Source organism: Notolepis coatsorum (assembly GCF_963971535.1).
Source record: "Notolepis coatsorum genome assembly, chromosome: 14".
Lineage (NCBI taxonomy): Eukaryota > Metazoa > Chordata > Actinopteri > Aulopiformes > Paralepididae > Notolepis > Notolepis coatsorum.
This window is the reverse complement of record NC_140178.1, coordinates 60167363-60185472: the sequence shown is the minus strand read 5'-3', so window position 1 is coordinate 60185472 and position 18110 is coordinate 60167363. Positions and strand designations below refer to the sequence as shown.

At 43.7% G+C, this 18110-nt stretch overlaps 1 protein-coding gene across 1 annotated transcript in view; it reads right to left on the bottom strand.

The window, feature by feature from the left end:
- Positions 1–200: 200 nt before the first annotated feature.
- Positions 201–18110, bottom strand: part of LOC311240539 (chaperone Ric-8A) — a gene marked incomplete at both ends in the record, with an annotated part of 54833 nt that continues 36923 nt past the window's right edge. The window contains 2 exons of the mRNA XM_084329118.1: positions 201–348; positions 13089–13356. Coding sequence (XP_084185244.1) covers positions 201–348; positions 13089–13356 — 416 coding nt within the window. The remainder of the gene's footprint in view (positions 349–13088; positions 13357–18110) is intronic.

The following is an 18110-nucleotide window of genomic DNA, read 5'->3' as shown; positions in this document are numbered from 1 at the left end:
CTCTCTCCTCCCATCTCTCTTTCTCTCCTCCCCTCTCTCTTTCCCTCCTCCCCCCTCTCTCTTTCTCTCTCCCTCTGCCTTACAATGTTCTCTCTGAGTATAAATCTTTTTCTCCTAATTTATATCTACTTTCTGCCTCTCTCCCTCCTCCTCTCTAACCCCCCCCTCTCTCTCTCTTGCTTTCTCTCTCTTCATCCTGCCTATTGGTCCATCTCATCCCCACTCCCTCCCTCCTCCTCCTCCCCCTCATCCTCAGACTCCTCCTCCAGGATGCAGCCCCGCATCTGGCCACACATTGGCGCCAGTCTCCCATCCGTCGTCACGCCCATTGGCTGAATGATCTTGTCCCTGGGACACAAAACGGGAGGGAGGGAGAGAGAGAGAGAGAGAGAGAGAGAAAGAAGAGAGGGACGGTAAAGAGACATGCAGACAGAAAATAAATGTGTATAGGAAGAAAGGGAGAATGATGATGACCTGTAACTTAAACCCACTTGAACCATGACATAATGCAAAGCACTTAATGCGAAAATACTCCAAAAACATGCATATGAAAACACTCCAGTTACTCTCTGTATCTAGGAGGTAGTTTAACTGGTCTACCAGACCTAGTCTGATACGGCTGCGTTTCAGATTGTCCATCATGTGTCTCTGTTTGGTCTGCAACACCTGTGTTCTCTGCTGAACGTGTGTGTGTTCAGGCACGTTGGAACTATAAAACGGCAGGGGGTGCTGGGGGGTCGCCAGATGATTCCATTTTTTTTTTGTGGTCAGGCCACTGAACTTAGAAGCAAGCCAGGCCAGTGTTTCTAGTTGCACCAGCGCAATAGTTAGATAACCTAGGTGGGGAACAACCAGGAGATCACTGCAACTCACACAAGTTGGAGAACTATCTCTCTCTCTCTCTCTCTCTTGCTCTCACACACACACAAAGGGAGCCGCATGTGATTGGTGGAGGCGGGATCCTTACGAAAAACTGCTAATCATTGACACATGCTAGCCTGTAATAATCCCCCCCAGAAAATGTACTTTGCATTTGATATACCGGTATTGCAAATATATGCCATCACACACACTGGCATTTAAAGGGTTAGAATTATAAAATGAATATGTGGTGTTATGATCAGGGCTGAAGTTGAATAAAATATTGTATTTATCAATTACAAAAAACTGAAAATCCATAAAAATCTGTGTTGTTGCTAATCATACATATGCTAGCCTGTTTTTTAACAATAATTTGTGATGCCATCACAAACACTGGCATTTAAAGGGTACAAAAAAAAATGCCTGCACCAGAATGCAGGAAATGAAGTCTTTGTAACAAAAGAATTCCTGGTGGGGGACCCCCAGACCCCCTGCTTAAAAAGTGGCCTGACTGGGGCTATATTTCCTGGCCTGAATGATTTCCCCAGTCCGGCCCTGGTTAAAAGCCTCCAATGCTTATTAGTGTGTGTGCGTTTGAACGTTTGTATGTTTCAACCATACATTTCCATTTACATTTTTTTTTACCTCCTATAATAGTGGGGGTCGAGGCTCTCTGACACAGTTTTTTTTGGGTCGCGGCCTGAAAAGTTTGGGAACCCCTGGTCTAGCCTGTACCCCCCAGACATGTTGCTGGCCCCGTCAAAACAGTATCCTATCAGCCTCTCCATGGGCAGGTCGAGGCGTAAAAGTATTTTATACACAAAAACAGCGTCTCGGCTGTTGTGTCTGGGCCGGGCATTGTAAAAACCCCAAAAGAAGTTCTGAAAAAGAATGGGCTTTTGGATGCTTTGCCTCTAATTTGTCGCTGAATATCATGGGCAAACAGCTGTAAGATTTTGTTTTGGATGTTGTTGGACATCCAGTTGTCTCTCTTTTGGAGCCAATTCTTCAACTCGGGATCAGACTCGGTGCGCACTCTTTCCATCATGAGCTGCCATAACACCCCATCCCTATTTGCATCACCCCTCAGTGGAAGCCCCTGGCGCCCGAGGGGGGGTATAGGGGAACAGACTCAGTTAACTCTTCAATACCTGATGCTGAGGCTGAACCTGTCGTCTCTGTCTCTCTCTGACGTTTATCAGATTTAGTGGGACTGTCACTGGGACTGGCGGGACGTTTAGAAAATAAATCTGATATTTTTCTTTTCTGCGAGTGAGACATTCTGTGCTAGCAAAGTCTGACTACTAGCTCAAATCGACTGACTGCGCAAGCACTGTATCACAGTAGCTCAGTGGTTCGTGGCGCGTGGGAAGGGCGGGAGACGGGAGGTGAATACAATTAGTTGTTTCACCTGTCATTCAATCAGTCTGTGACAGTCTGTCATCACTCGAAAATCTACTCGGTTTTACACGTATGATTGTGTACATACAGTAGTGTAATGAATGAATGAAAACTTTATTTAACAGATTGGAGAATGGCTACAATACAGTACGGCTCAATACACACAATATTAAAATGGTGAAGTGCTTTGAGCAGGATAAACTTATAATATACAGTGTTACAGTTATACAGTTACAGTATATACAAATATATAAATACTGTCATAAAAAAAACATAAAAAAAAAAAAATTATATATATATATATATATATATATATTTTTTTTTTTGCAATAATTGAGAGGGGGTGCTGCAGCCCCCCCGCACCCCCCTTGCAACGTCCCTGTGTGTGTTGCCAGATTTTCTCTTGTGTCACAGTCCATGTTCTGGTAAGCATCCTGTTCATTTGTAGATGGAAAAGTTCTCTCATCCGTTTGTCTCATGTATTTTCTGTTTCTCCTGTACTGTCTCCCGTCCGGTGTGCGAACCACATATGAACGCGGTTGGTCATGTTTGTGCAGGACCACGGCCGGCTGCCATGTTTCACCTCTTTGAACCCTGACGTTTTCTCCTGCTTGTAGGTCAGACAGTCTTTTTGTTTGCCTGTCGAAGTAGAGTTTTTGTTTCTCCTGCTTGTCACTCAACTGCCTACGCACGTATGCAGTTCCTTCTGGAGTGAGCAGTGATGTCAAGGTGGGCAGTTTTCCTTTCAGCCGCTGTCCCATGAGCAACTAGTCTTACACCTTCCAGAGGTGTGTTGCGATACATAATAGCGATATGTAGGCGTCGCCATTACTTCCTTCTGATTTCTTCAGCATATTTTGTATAGTCTACTCTGTATTGTTCTTTCTGCTTGCCCATTTGACTAGGCGTGACCGGGACTCGACGTGGTGTGGATGAATTCCCAGCTTTCTGCAAAGTCCTTGAACTCAGCACTGGAATACTGAGGACCATTATCCGAGAAGACAACATCAGGAATGCCATGACTGGCAAATATTGATTTCAGTCCGACAATGACACTGCCACTGGTGCAGTTTTTCCTCTGATATCGGCAGCTGCAGAGTGATCATATTCACTTCCGAGTCTTTCTCTAATAGATCTTCTTTCTACTCTTTCAGGAATGCTCGACTTAGAGCATCTGCAATATGAAGTTCCTTGCCTGGCCTGTAGGTGACTTTTAGGCTGTACCTTTGCAACCTAAGCAGCATTGACTGTAGCCTCATAGGAGCTTGGTGTAAAGGCTTTTTAAAGATGCTCTCCAAAGGCTTGTAGTCGCTCTCAACGAGCTCAGTGGCAGTTTTTCATGTCGGGTCATTTTTAGCATGTTGTTATTCACTGTCAAAGATGCAAAGAAAAATCATAATTCATATTCTGCTTTGTTTCATCACAATTTAAGCAAGCCTAGTAATAGACACAATATTTCCGACACTGGGAATACATTCACTGAGGTCCATAGATGTCCTTAGATACCAAGAACATGCAAATGGACCTTGTAGAAGTGGAGCAATATTCCATTTAATTATGTGTGTATTTTAGGTGGATTTTCAGAAAATAGGGCTCCAGGCTATTCTGTGCCAAAAACGACATATTACATTTTTGCCTGACAGGCGTTGAGTGCCAGAAACGACATATTACGTTTTTGGATCGTTTGATCTTTTTACTTTGATCCCCGCTCTACAGACCTGCCGGGAGCGATCTGCATCATTTAGGCACATCCCCACACATTAGAACTGCAATGCTGATCGACTATCACCATGTGGCAGTATCGTCCGTGTCTGAACTGCAATGGCTTGGGGTTGATAGTCAGCTTCACTTTAATTTCTCCTCGGTTAGTGGCCCCTCCTCCTGCTGGAACAGAAATTCACATTGCTCGCCTCGGAATTCCGTTGCATAAGCGTATTTGACCATCGAAACGTGTATAGACATATACACTGGTAATCGCGATGGCGATGCGATCACTTGGAATTATACTTCTTGGAATACCTTCTGGCTAAGGTAAGGTACATTCTATGTCTATTTTACCGAATCTGAAACATGTTTTTCTAATGATCACAGTTCTGTGTTTCACCGGACGAAAAACATGGTCGGCAAACACAATCAGAGTTTTGAGTTAAAACGACCCCCCCCCCCCCTCCCCTTGATGATTTTGTGATGGTACATGTCATATACCTTTGATTTGGGAGTGTTTGGGGTTTCATGGGATCAGCCAGAATGGTTTGGGCTTATTGCACATAACGCGATCTCGCAATCTATGAAAAAAGACTGGATTATCTTGGAAATGCGCGATGTTTAGCGTGTAATAAACTACAAACTACAGCGTGTTCCGGTTTGAGAACAACATGTAGCGGACACGTTTGGTCAGCGCTCCGCTCCTGTTAAGTAAATTTCGCTTCAAAACCTAATTTGCACAATACTAATGTGTTTAAACCTCATCGTATATATTAAATAAGACCTTCTACTAACTATATCAACAGAAAGAAAGATTCAGTATGGGACCAAAGGAAAAGAAAGAGACTGGAAAGAGACACGGAGCAGATAGTACAATGGACCCGGCTGTGCTACGCTCAGCGAGGGATATAGCAGCGACCAATACAACGGCACCGGTGTTGACTTGCCCCGTTGGGGAGACAGCTGATAACATAACGGCCCGACGACGGCTTGCCCCGGGGGGGGAGATAGCAGACGACAATATAACGGCACCGGCGGGGACGAGCTTCGTGAAAGGGAAAGCAGTGGAAATTGAAAAGAAAATATCCGACAATATTGCCGCGGCTCCCCATGCTCCTACAACCTCAACTGACACAGGCATGGAGAATATACCACCCGATTTCAAGTCTCTGACTAACCTGATAAAGGATCGGATGGATAAAGCGGACGCTAATTTTGTCAAGGCGGACGCCAAGGCTGATGCTTTCAAATTACACATCGATGCCTTCAAATTACACATCGACGCTAAACTCGAAGAGGTTATAACAGCGGCCGCAAATCAAACCAAGCGTATTACTGCAGTGGAAAACACGATAATCGAAATCACATTGAAAGTCGAGGAGAACAAGAAGACTGTTCACGATGGATTCATGGAGCTAGCGGAGGAGATACAACAGGTGGACAAAGCGCTTTGGAAGAAAATACAAGACATCGAAGAGGAAGCAATGGAGAGGCGGCTCGAGACCGAACGTCACTACTGTATATAATGTCCGTATTGTGGGATTGGATGAATCAGTCAATTGCACAGACGACACATTTCCAACAGTGTTAGCTGGAATTCTAGGTAAACAGATCCTCCCCACAGTGCCGTTAGTGGACCATTGTTATAGAATCGGTACACGGGACCCCAAAGGCAACAAGACGAGGGTTATCATTGCTACTCTGCGCAAAACAGAAATAAGAGACGCGATCATCAGAGAGGCACGCAATCAATGGGGGAGACTGAAATATAATGACAAACCAGTGTCTTTCTACGAGGATTTATGCAGGGAGGCCATATCCCGACGTGCCCCTTACAAAGAGGTGCTGCAGAAACTCTACAGGAGAAAACTCAAACCCAGCCTTCGCTACCCAGCGTCTCTCTCCATCGTGGGGGAAGATGGTAAAAGGTTCGGGTTACGCTCGCCTAAAGACGCAGAAGAATACATGAAGCAACATGATATCGGCCCCCTGGGGCCAGTCGCACCATAGGCCCGTCTCAGAAGACAAGCCTATTCATCTCTTTTTCTTACTTTTTATTATTTTTATTAGAATGACTTTGCCACGGCTCAACTACAAAAGCGACAGCAGATATGCCTGTAGGCAACACTGAGGTACAAAGTGCTTAATACGAAACGATAGGCACTATATTTATAGATTTATGGTTTTTGGGCAGGCAATAATCCAACATTGACATTGGGAACACTCTGGAATATTCTGGATTCCTCTTTCGACCGTTCAGGGACACACTGGAATATACTGGAAAACACTAGAAGGACATAACTCTTGGACAGGAAGATTATTCTGGAACATAACATCAGTGTTTACAAATTTACAAGGGTATTCTACAACTTTCTAGAATACACTGTACTCCTACAATGAAGGCCTGTAACAATAACATCCGGTATGTATATGCATATGAACCAGATATGGAAGTTCAATAAGTTTTAAAAACATCATCCTCATCTAAAGGTATAAGCATGACAAGGTTATTTTAATATTTTAAGCAATTGCTCCACTGCTTTAGGGATTTGCATAATTTAGTTCTAAAAATCTATAATTCTTTTTGTTGTTGAGTTTTATTTTATTTCATTTTTTTTTGTTTTTTTTCCCTCTCTTTTCTTTTTCTCCTTTTTCTGAAGGTTCCAACATATACAAGTTAGTAGAAGGTTCAAATAAATATACCAATGGAGGTATATTTTTCATTTTTCACACTCTTTTTATTACATTAATGGGAAGGCGCTAGACCAAGAGTGACATTCTATTAAATTAGAATGAAAGTTTTAGATCCTATGGCAATTAGCATAGGAAGGTTAGGGTTAGAAGGCTCATTTTGGGCAATCCGGTGGTTTAAGGGAGGGAGTCATACGCGTAGGGTGTGTCTATGGAACACAGCCCTGTACGACTCTCTGAGGGAGGGGGACTTAGGGGATTATTATTTGTATATATGTATGTTTTTAAGCTCGGCTCTCAACGGGACCTCAATAGTTGGATGTATATCCATTGTAGATTCGCACTCCAGAAGCATTACCAACAACTACACAACAACATGTATAGATTATGGCTAGTTTGAATATAATGATCTGGAATACTGGGGGAATAAATAATCAACACAAACGCAAAAGCGTGCTCACACTGATGAAAAACAAACAGGTTGACGTGGCTCTGCTAAGCGAAACGCACATTTTATTGGAAGACAAAGCTACGTTAGCGGACAACATATACCATAACATTAGTCACTCTTCCTTTGGAACGAGAACCCGTGGAGTTGTCATAGTCGTAAAACGGAAGTTGAATATTGAATTGAAGGGAGTATGGTCTGATGCAGATGGTCGGATAACTATAGCTAAGATTGTATACAAGAACAGGAAAATAGCGTTGGTAGCGGTATCCGCCCCAAATTTGTACGAAGCTAATTTCTTCACTACACTTACCAGAACAATGTTAGACCTTCCTGAATACTCATTTATAATTGGTGCAGATTTTAATGCCATTTGGGATCCAGGGATGGATAAATCTTATCCCACATTTTCCAACGAACAGAAAAATTCATCTAATGCGTTAAAGGATTGGTAGAAGAACACAGGTGTAAATGATCTATGGCGATCACTCAACCCCACGACCCGGACGTACTCTTGTCGATCTGCAAGACATAACACACTTTCCAGAATAGATTATGTTTTTACATCCCAGAGACTATTTGATAACTATGATGTGGAAATGGTACCCAATGCATTATCAGATCACTGTTATTTACTCCTAAAAGGATCATTTGGTATACTGTCATCCCGAGCCCCAAGATGGCGATTTAACTCGATGCTGCTTAATAACAAGGAATTCATTACACAACTCAAAGAAGCTCTCTCTGTATTCCTACTGGAGAATGCGAATTCGGTGCAGGACCCCAGAATGTTATGGATGTCGGTAAAGGGATTGATCAAGGATTTTACCGGGTGCTTTTCCTCCAAAATACGCAAGAATCGATGCTCAAAACTGGCGGAACTGGAAACGCTTTACTCTACATTATTTACTTCTTTACAATACAATGACTCGGTTCGACTGGAAACTCAAATTAATGTGCTAAAAAAAGAGATTAACGCCATTTATAAACAACAATCTGAAGTACAAATACATAGCACAAGACAACAGCATTACTCTCAAGGTTCTAAACCAAGTCACCTACTAGCTATGCGATTAAGAGTCAACGCAAAATTTGCAGATATAACTACCATTAAAGCACAACAAGGACTTGTTACAGACCCTAAAAAAATAGACGCGACATTCAAAGAGTTCTACTCCAACTTGTATAAATCAGAAACGACCTTCGATCAAAACAAAATGGACACATATCTTAATCAAATGAACCTCCCCAAACTATCAGAGGATGACGCTAAACAGTTAGAAACACCCATCACACTAGATGAACTCAGGAAGGCCATATCCGAAATGCAAAGTGGTAGGGCTCCAGGAAGAGACGGTATCCCACCAGAAATGTACCTCTCATGTTGGGACATAATTGGACCCCTATTACTTAATATGATTTTATACTCAGTCAAGGAGGGGAACTTCCATAAGAACGACAATATTGCACTCATAACAGTCCTCCTTAAAAAAGACAAAGACCCCACCGAGTGCGGTAGTTATAGACCCTTAAGCCTCCTCGGAAACCGATATCAAACTGTACTCTAAGGTATTAGCCATCAGACTTCAAAAGCATATGACGTCTTTAGTTCATCCAGATCAGACTGGCTTCATAAGAGGCCGCTTGATCACGGATAACATAAGACGATTACTACACGTACTAGATGCCAGCAAGGATGACACCACACCTAAGGCGATGCTGTCCCTGGATGCGATGAAAGCTTTTGATAGGTTGGAATGGTCGTATCTATGGGCAGTATTAGAAAGGATGGGGTTAGGAAAAGGATTCATTGATATGATTAAAGTATTATACAAAGACCCATCGGCCATGATTACAACAGGTATAATCACCTCCGAAATCTTTCCGGTATCACGCTCTTCTAGACAGGGTTGCCCTCTTAGTCCCGGACTATTCGATTTATCATTAGAGCCTTTAGCACAATATATAAGACAATCCCAATCCATAGAACCAATCGTAATCAAGGGCACACAACATAAAATTTGTTTATATGCGGACGACGTAATACTGTTCATGCAAAACCTTAACACCGCAATGCCTCATCTTCTCAAGTTGATTGATGACTTTGGCGATCTATCGGGATTTAAGATAAATTGGCCAAAGTCGGCTTTTCTTCCACTTAACGCCCCTGCAAAAAAATATATACTCCTTCCAGAAGAAATACCAATGGTTAAACACTTTAGATGTTTGGGAGTTGAAGTATTCCCTACCATAAGCCAAACGGTGAAGCACAATTACATAAAAATCCAAAATAAAATCAAATACGACTTTGACAGGTGGTCAAAACTTAAAAACTCAGTACAGGCACGGGTATCAATAGTTAAGATGGATGTCCTACCTAGAATCAACTTCATCAGCTCAATGCTACCGTTACCCCCTCCAGATGGTTACTGGAAAAAATTACACTCTTCCGCATACAGATTTATTTGGAATAACAAACCACCACGTATAAAAAGATCCACCGCACAGAGAAACAAAGCCGACGGAGGTATGGCATTTCCAGATTTTTCCACAATTTTAAGGCGTACACTTTAAGACCACTGACAACCTGGTTTGATCCCCAAGCATCAGTATCCTGGAGAAATTTAGAAGTAAATATAGTAGCACCACATAGACTGCAGGACATAGTATACACCAAATTATCAATTAAGCAATGCAAACTGAAATTTGGCCCCATTATTACTCATGCGATCCGGATATGGCATGAAACACAAAAAAAATATTCTAACCCACATAAATGGCATAATCATACTCCCTTATTCAATAACAATGCACTCCTGATTGGAAAACGACCTATAAGATTCCCTAGATGGGAAAAGCAGGGCATACACACATTAGGAGATGTTTTCAACAAACAGGGTTTTTGTAGTTATGAGGAAATACAAAATTTTTTTTATCTCACCAGTTCCACATATTATTTTTACGCACAGTTATTGTTATTTTTGAAGGCTCATGGTGTCCCATTAAGGATACCAATTGTACACCACAGATACCACAAATTCTTCTATGAAAGAGAGACATCGAGAGGTTTTGTATCAGATTTTTATCATCAATTACTAACGTCCTCGTATGAAATCCTTCACCTAGACTCAGTCTGGAGGAGGGATATACCAGACCTGGAAATAAATTTTGATTGCCAAGAAGCCTGGGCAAATGTTCGACTTGCGTCACGTAACCCGGACCATCAACAAATCAATCTTAACTATATTCATAGGACATACCTGACTCCTATAAGACTGAACAGAATGGGTCTTAAACAAGACTCCAGATGCTCCTTATGTACAAATGGGGATGAGGGTACATTTATGCACATGTAGGGCCTACTGGGACTGCCCACCAGTTAAGATATTCTGGAAAGAAGTGACCCAGCAATTATCAAATCTCTTAACTCTGAATATACCTATATTACTGTTGAATGATGTTTTTGAGTTTGCAGTCCCTATACAGCTAAAGAGATTGGTTTTATCTGGTATCACAGCGGCTAAAAAGCTGATAGCATCACAATGGTTTCAACCGGAAAAAATGTGCCGGAAGGTCTGGATTCTTACATATCTTGATGTGATTTATCTAGAAATCTCTACAGCAAGAATTTTGGGTCTCAGTGAATCCAAAATTACAATGTGGTTAGAAGTGGTGGAGAGAATAAAAGATAGCATATGAATTGTAGTGCCTGGTTAGGAGCGAATGATAATGGATGGATTATCCAAGGGGGGGCCCGGGGGGGGGGGAGCGAGCGAGAGCATATGTGTGTAGGGTATTAGATAGCAAGTATTAGGTGTATATCTTGTATAATACATTTATTCAAATGCTGATTTCATTGGATGTGCACTGTTAATTAATGCTTGTATATCAAATTTTATGTTGTTATGTTTATGTTTATGTGTTTGTTTAAAAAATAATAATAAAAAAAATATATATAAAAAAAAAAATACAGCGTGTGGAAACAAACTATTATTCCCATCTTGCACTACAAGTAACGTTTGTCAAAATGAGCCACACCAGGTCTCCACAGCTGTAATACAGAACACACACACAGCTTCGCAAACATAGTGAAACGACCGCGGAAACGACTATAAGGCTGGCACCCTCACAACACAACGCGCAAACAGCGTGGCACAAGTTTTAAGAGGTTAAGAGCTTGTGGTACTCTTCTGTCCCAAAACAAGCTGCAGAGGTGGCCCTATACGAACAGTTCCCATCAGCACCCGTCTTCAGGGGTCTGTACTCCGATGTTAGAGGAGGCTGATATTTGGCCAAGATGTCGAGTGAGACAGTATGTGAGGATTCGCCTGTTCCCTGGACCTTTATTCCCTGTCTCCTCACCTCACCAGCCCCCACCCTTGCGATGATTTACTCTCCTCTACTCTTCACCAGCCCCCACCCTTGGACTACCTTTCGCAACTGTCATAGTTTATGATTAGCGCCCCAGAGGGCTTTAAATACCTGGACCTCCCTCCAGTCCTGGTCGGGTCGTTCTTGTTACTACAATCTAACGTCGTGCCACCCCTGTACTTCACCACCTGTCGCCGTTTGCCTGGAGTGGGACGCCGTCTACGCTCTCTAATTCTCTACGGGAGGTTTTCCAGTGTTCCCACTCCAGACGTCAAGCCGGCGCGCATCGCTTCCTATTTCCACGGGAGGATGCGCCTCTTCGCCCCGGTCCCCTGGGACCCCTGTGTTCTGCGCTGCCCGTCTGCAGCATCCGAGGGGGATCTCCGTGCCAGGCCTGGAGTGGTGTTCCCACTCCAGACGTCAAGCCGGCGCGCATCGCTTCCTAGTTCCACGGGAGGATGCGTCTCTTCGCCCCGGTCCCCTGGGAGCCCTGTGTTCTGCGCTGCCCGTCTGCAGCATCCGAGGAGGATCTCCGTGCCAGGCCTCCGCCGTCAGGCCCCTGGTCCCCGTGCCAGGCCTCCGCCGTCGGGCCCCTGTTCCCGTCTCTGTAAGCAGCTCTGGCCCTCGCCCTGTCCAGGGCCTTAACCCTGTTCTCTGTCCCTGTCTCCAGCCCGCCTCTCCGGGCCTCTGTCCCTGTCCCCCTCTCCAGTGCCCCTGGTCCGGGTCCTTGACATTTAGCCCTGGCCTGTCCCTTAGCCTTAGTCCCTTAGCCTGTTCGCCTCTTAAAGGCACAGTGCCGCATTTTTCATATTTCTTTGACCCTAGTGTTTTTGTGTTTTCCCTTAAAGGGACTGTGCCGCTTTTTGTTATTTAAGAAATATTTGCCATGTTTTGGCTTACTCTCATACCTGTCTTGTGTTGTGCGATTGGGGTCGGTTACAAACCATAACACAGTATCTGTAGGGGCCATGCTAGTGTCATTACTGAATGCAGGAAAGTTAATCCCATAATGCTCAAACAAAGCCTTTTAATTTTTACATTTCCTTTGAATGTCTTCCACTCCTGTTGCACTTTGAATTATTTTATTTAAGGTATTTTATGGTACTTTGGGGTATTTTGGGGTGTTTTGTGGTACTTTGTAGTGATTAGTAGGACCTGAATATCTTGTTGACCAGCACAGAGAAATGGCTTCTGGCGTGAACAGCCAGGCTCCCTGCTCTTCTGGTGTGAACAGCCAGGCTCCCACTCTTCTGGTGTGAACAGCCAGGCTCCTGCTCTTCTGGTGTGAACAGCCAGGCTCCTGCTCTTCTGGTGTGAACAGCCAGGCTCCTGCTCTTCTGGTGTGAACAGTCAGGCTCCTGCTTTTCTAGTGTGAACAGTCAGGCTCCTGCTCTTATGGTGTGAACAGCCAGGCTCCTGCTCTTCTGATGTGAACAGCCAGGCTCCTGCTTGCTCCGGAATGGACACTTTGCAGCACTTCGGCTGCTTCGGCATAAATCCAATTCTGGGTCCAACGTTTTTGGGCGCCAGACGCAGGCATAGATTAATTCAATGTGTAAGGGGCACAGAGGTGTAGAAAAACATAGACAAAGCAAAGAAAAAAACAACCAACCGGGAGAGCCTGTCGAACATGCTGATGAGTCGACGTGCCTCCTGCTCCTCCTCCGTCATGCCCTCCATGGGGTCGGGCTGCTCCTCCTCCACACGGCCCGTCACCAGGTTGATCTTGGCCTTGGCCTGCCGGTACTCCTCCGTGTCCGAGTCCGAGTCGCTGGAGTACCGGGTGTGGCTGGTCACCCCACGGCCCCCACTCAGCAGCCCGCGAGCTGCCAGCAAGCCGGCGGCGTTTCCATAGCCGGTGTATTTCACAAAGCGGGAAACTATGAGGAGGAGACGCACAAGCTGGGGTTATATTTTTGTAGACTGCTCCTACCCTCTCTCTCCCTCTCCTAAATGCTACTGGGCTGCACAATCTACCGTGATGGAAAAGGTTCTGCTATAACAGCAACAAGGTGTGTGTGTGTGTGTGTGTGTGTGTGTGTGTGTGTGTGTGTGTGTGTCTTATTGTCCAGATGACCATGACAATAAGAGATAGGAGTAACAAGGTAAAATGTTTTAAAATATAGACCAACCATCTGCTCTCACTTTCTCCCTCCTTCTCTCTCTCCATCAAACCATGTTTCTCTCCTCACCTCCCCTTCCCTGTATCTCTTCCTTCTTCCCTCCTCAACCCCCTCAACCTCCCTCTCCTGTGGGGTCCCGCAAGGGTCCATCCTTGGCCCGATCCTGTTCTCTCTTTCCATGCTACCCCTTGGTTCAATCATTCAGAAGCACAACATCGCTTTTCATTGTTATGCTGACGACACACAGCTTTATGTCTCTCTGAAACCTAACAACCAGTCTTTACTTAACAGTCTCATGTCCTGCCTTGATGACGTTAAATGTTGGATGGCACAAAACATTTTACAACTAAATGAAAACAAATGTGAAATAATCCTCTTCGGTCTACCAGACGCTGTCACCACCCTTACCAACAGTCTTGGCAACCTGTCCTCCCTGGTCAAGCCTTATGTCAAGAACCTAGGTGTCATTTTTGATCCCCAATTTAAATTCGACAGACAAGTGAACTAGTGGTGAAGGTATGTTTTTCCCAATTACGCACCATTGCTGAACTCAAAGCCCTTCTCTCCCCTGCAGACCTTTAGAGAGTAATCCACGCTTTCATTTCATCTAGATTAGACTACTGCAACTCCCTCTATATAGGCATAAACCAGTCTTCCCTGTCCCGCCTACAGCTAGTACAGAACGCCGCTGCCAGACTGTTGACCAGAACCCGTAAGAGAGACCACATCACCCCTGTCCTTGCCTCCCTTCATCGGCTTCCAGTACGCTACAGGATAGATTTTAAGGTTCTCCTATTCGTTTTTAAAGCCCTTAATGGTCAGCCCCCCTCCTACATCTCAGACCTCCTATCCCCCTATTCCAACACCAGGTCCCTCAGGTCAGCCGATCAGAGGCTCCTGACAGTCCGGAGGTCTAACCTTAAGCTCAGGGGGGGCCGTGCCTTTGCTGTCGCAGCCCCTGAACTGTGGAACAGCATCCCCGCCTCCATTAGGCTTGCCCCCTCGATAGATGCCTTCAAATCTAGGCTAAAACCCACTTCTACCTATTAGCTTTTCCCGTTCACTGACTCATGCCCTGTTTTCCTGTGTGCTTGCCTGTGTGCCCTCGCGTAAAACGGAGTTGTGATTGTTGTCTAGTATCTATGTATCTACTAGGGCTGACCTTCGAAAAAAATTTGGCAATCGAAGCTTCGGGGCCGAGCTTCGATTTTAATTCGAAGCTTCGAATTAAAAAAAAATTATTAATTTTTTTTTTTTTTTTATATATATATAATTTTTTATTTCTTTTATTATATCTTATGTTGTGGGACTTGTACAGCACTTTGGTAAACGTTGTTGTTTTTAAATGTGCTCTATAAATAAAGTGGATTGGATTAATGAATTAAGTAGCCCCTTTCGTGACTGTGACGCAGCCAACACGGCTGTGTGATTTAATTCAAGGTGGATCGCTATTGTCGTTTGAACAACTTCAGATTTCATGGGAACTACCAATCCCCCAAATCAAGAATGTTTAAGATGAATGATTTTGATTATTTGAAATATGGCCTGTGTAGACTAAACTATGCACAGAATTATGTCAGTCTACAAGGTCCGGCAATGTAGACCTTGTAGACTCCACTACAGACCAATTATCAGTGAATGTTCATGCATTTTTAAGAAGGGCTACTTCCACAAAAAAACAAAGAACTCACCAAAACATCTCAGTAGCACCTTATCTAAATGTTCTATTTCATATATGGAGATTCATATTTATTTATGTATTGCATGCATTTCTACATTTTATTTCCTATTTTGTTTATTCATCCCAGTATCTTTCTTTCTTATGTGTGGAATTCTACAAGGCATTTACATTCACATTTACATTTAGTCATTTAGCTGACGCTTTTATCCAAAGCGACTTACAAGTTCTGTACGACAGGTCATCAGGAAGGATACAACTCTATCAGCTGAGTAACAATATTCATCAAAGTGTTGCGTGTTACAGTGTAGGTTAGTTTATTAGGACAAGTGCATGACAGTAAGGTTAGTTAGGGTTAGATTTTTTTTATTTAATTTTTTTAATTTTATTTCAGATAATGGTTAAAGAAGTGCGTCTTTAGTCGACGGCGAAAGATTGGACGGGATTCGGCTGTCCTAACTGGGGTGGGTAGTTCATTCCACCATTGTGGGGCAAGGACTGAGAATAGGCGTGTAGGTGGTGTATATGTGTTATCCTTCAAACAGGCAATAGTGATGATATAATTTGGGCAGTGCTGAGCTGGGTTACTTTCCTCCAGTGTATTTGTCCCCTGGCCCCACCCAATGGCCCCATGCACACACACACACACACACACACACACACCACACACCACACACACAGAAGTAAAAATAAAAATAAAAAATAAAAAATATGGATTTTTTTTTTTTTTTCGTTTTTTTTTTTAATGTTCGAAGCATGTGCCATCGAACGAAGCTTCAAAGTATTTAAGACAGCCCTAGTATCTACCCTCTGTACAGCACTTTGGTTGACATGTGTCATGTTAATGTGCTATATAAATAAATCTGATTGATTGATTGATTGATTGATTGATTCCCTCTCTCTTTCACAAAGCGGGAGACTGAGGAGGAGACGCACAGGCTGTGATTAGATTTTTGTAGACTGCTCCTACCCCCTCCCTCCTTCTCCTAAATGCTACTGGGTTGCACAATCTACCATGATGGAAATGTTTGTAGGATGTCTTTTGCTTTTCAGCAGGCACACCTCCATATAGGAGCTCAAGGACAGTCAGCTTTCAACACGATCTTCCCCGCTGAGATGGAAGCATTAATAGTACTTGAAAAGTACAGCCATATTAGACACATCGCCATAATTTAAGATATAGTTTATGCATTCGCAAATATGAGAGCTCTGTCATTGAAGTGGGTGGTGGCAGCATTACTAACAGTAGCGATTTTTATTGTTTTGTCATGACCAAACATAATCCCAACATAGATAGGAGGTGTACTGTATGTCAAATGTCGGTCATGTGGTGGAAGAGTTTAGTACAGTCACACAACAGAACACCGCTGTAGTACAGTCACACAACAGAACACCGCTGGTTCGACCAGCGCTTCTGCCGCGCCGCAAGGGCGTGTGCTAGTGGATTGATTGATTGGCCGTGTGGCCAATCAGAGAAACGCTGAACGAAAAGCTGAACACAAGTTGGTTGCCTTTAATATTCACGAATCCTGCGTACCAAATTAAATACTATTGGCTTGTATGCGTCATGATCATGTCATGTGTCAGAAGAAGAATAAAAGTGCGTTGTGGTGACACACAGTGGCCAACACTGGTGGTTGATTGTTCATGAACCATCCACATGTGCTGAAGAATGTTCTACCAGGCATAGCGTGTAACTTTTCAAGGAGTCGCCGTCTCCAAAAGATATATGAGGATGTTATCTCCCACATTGTTGTTAGCCATTGTTTGTCATTTGGATAAAGAATATCCATATTACAAACATAGTTTATAACTTAAAGGAACTGTCTTTCTCTAGACTAGAGTCAGACAAGAATATAGATACCAATTTCCTCTCCGTGCGTCAGTGGCGGCCGGTACATTCTTCTCCATGGGGGGGCGCTATACCAAACATTTTGCAAACATGTACCACGCATTGGCATGTCACTGGCAGCGGACAGCTGACCAAGCAAACACTGACTCCCCACAACACTACCAAACCACCAACAACACACAACCAGTCAAATAAAGTACAGTCTAATTCACAACTTGAAACACAATATATAAATAGAAAAGTTAGAAACAAACTCGCTCCGTCTCCAAACACACGCATACGCACAGAGAGAGAGAGAGAGAGAGAGAGAGAGAGAGAGAGAGAGAGAGAGAGAGATCGCGGCCACTCACTCACCACACTACACACTGAGTAGCCTACTGTGTGCATCAGAGAAACCACAAGCGTACGAATATTTAAGTAGGTACAGTTACAGTACAACTATCACCATATCCATATTGAGCCGTACTGTATTGTACACATTCTGCAATCTGTTAAATAAAGTTTTCATTCAGAGAGAGAGAGAGAGAGAGAGAGAGAGAGAGAGAGAGAGAGAGAGAGAGCGAGAGAGAATCACGGAATCACGTTAGAGAGAGAGAGAGAGAGAGAGAGAGAGAGAGAGAGAGAGAGAGAGAGAGAGAGAGAGAGAGAATCACGGAATCACGTTAGTTAGTTTAGCATTAGCTGAGTGGCTAACAGCAGCTAACGTTAGCTGAGTGGCTAAGAGAGAGAGAATTAACTCACTTTGTTTAATTGAAACGTGGTCCAGCCGGAGGGCTTGATAAAGTGTATGTCCACTGACTGTCCCCCAGACTGTTGTCGATGTATATCCACTGCCCACTGTCCAGACTCGAGACTGCATCACAACACATGAACACACAGCATCGAACATCCTGCAAACTCCACTTCTAAACAAAACCGAGAAATGCGGCTACGGAAAAAGTACTGGCATCGCGTCGGCCAATCAGAGAGCGTCTCCGCGAA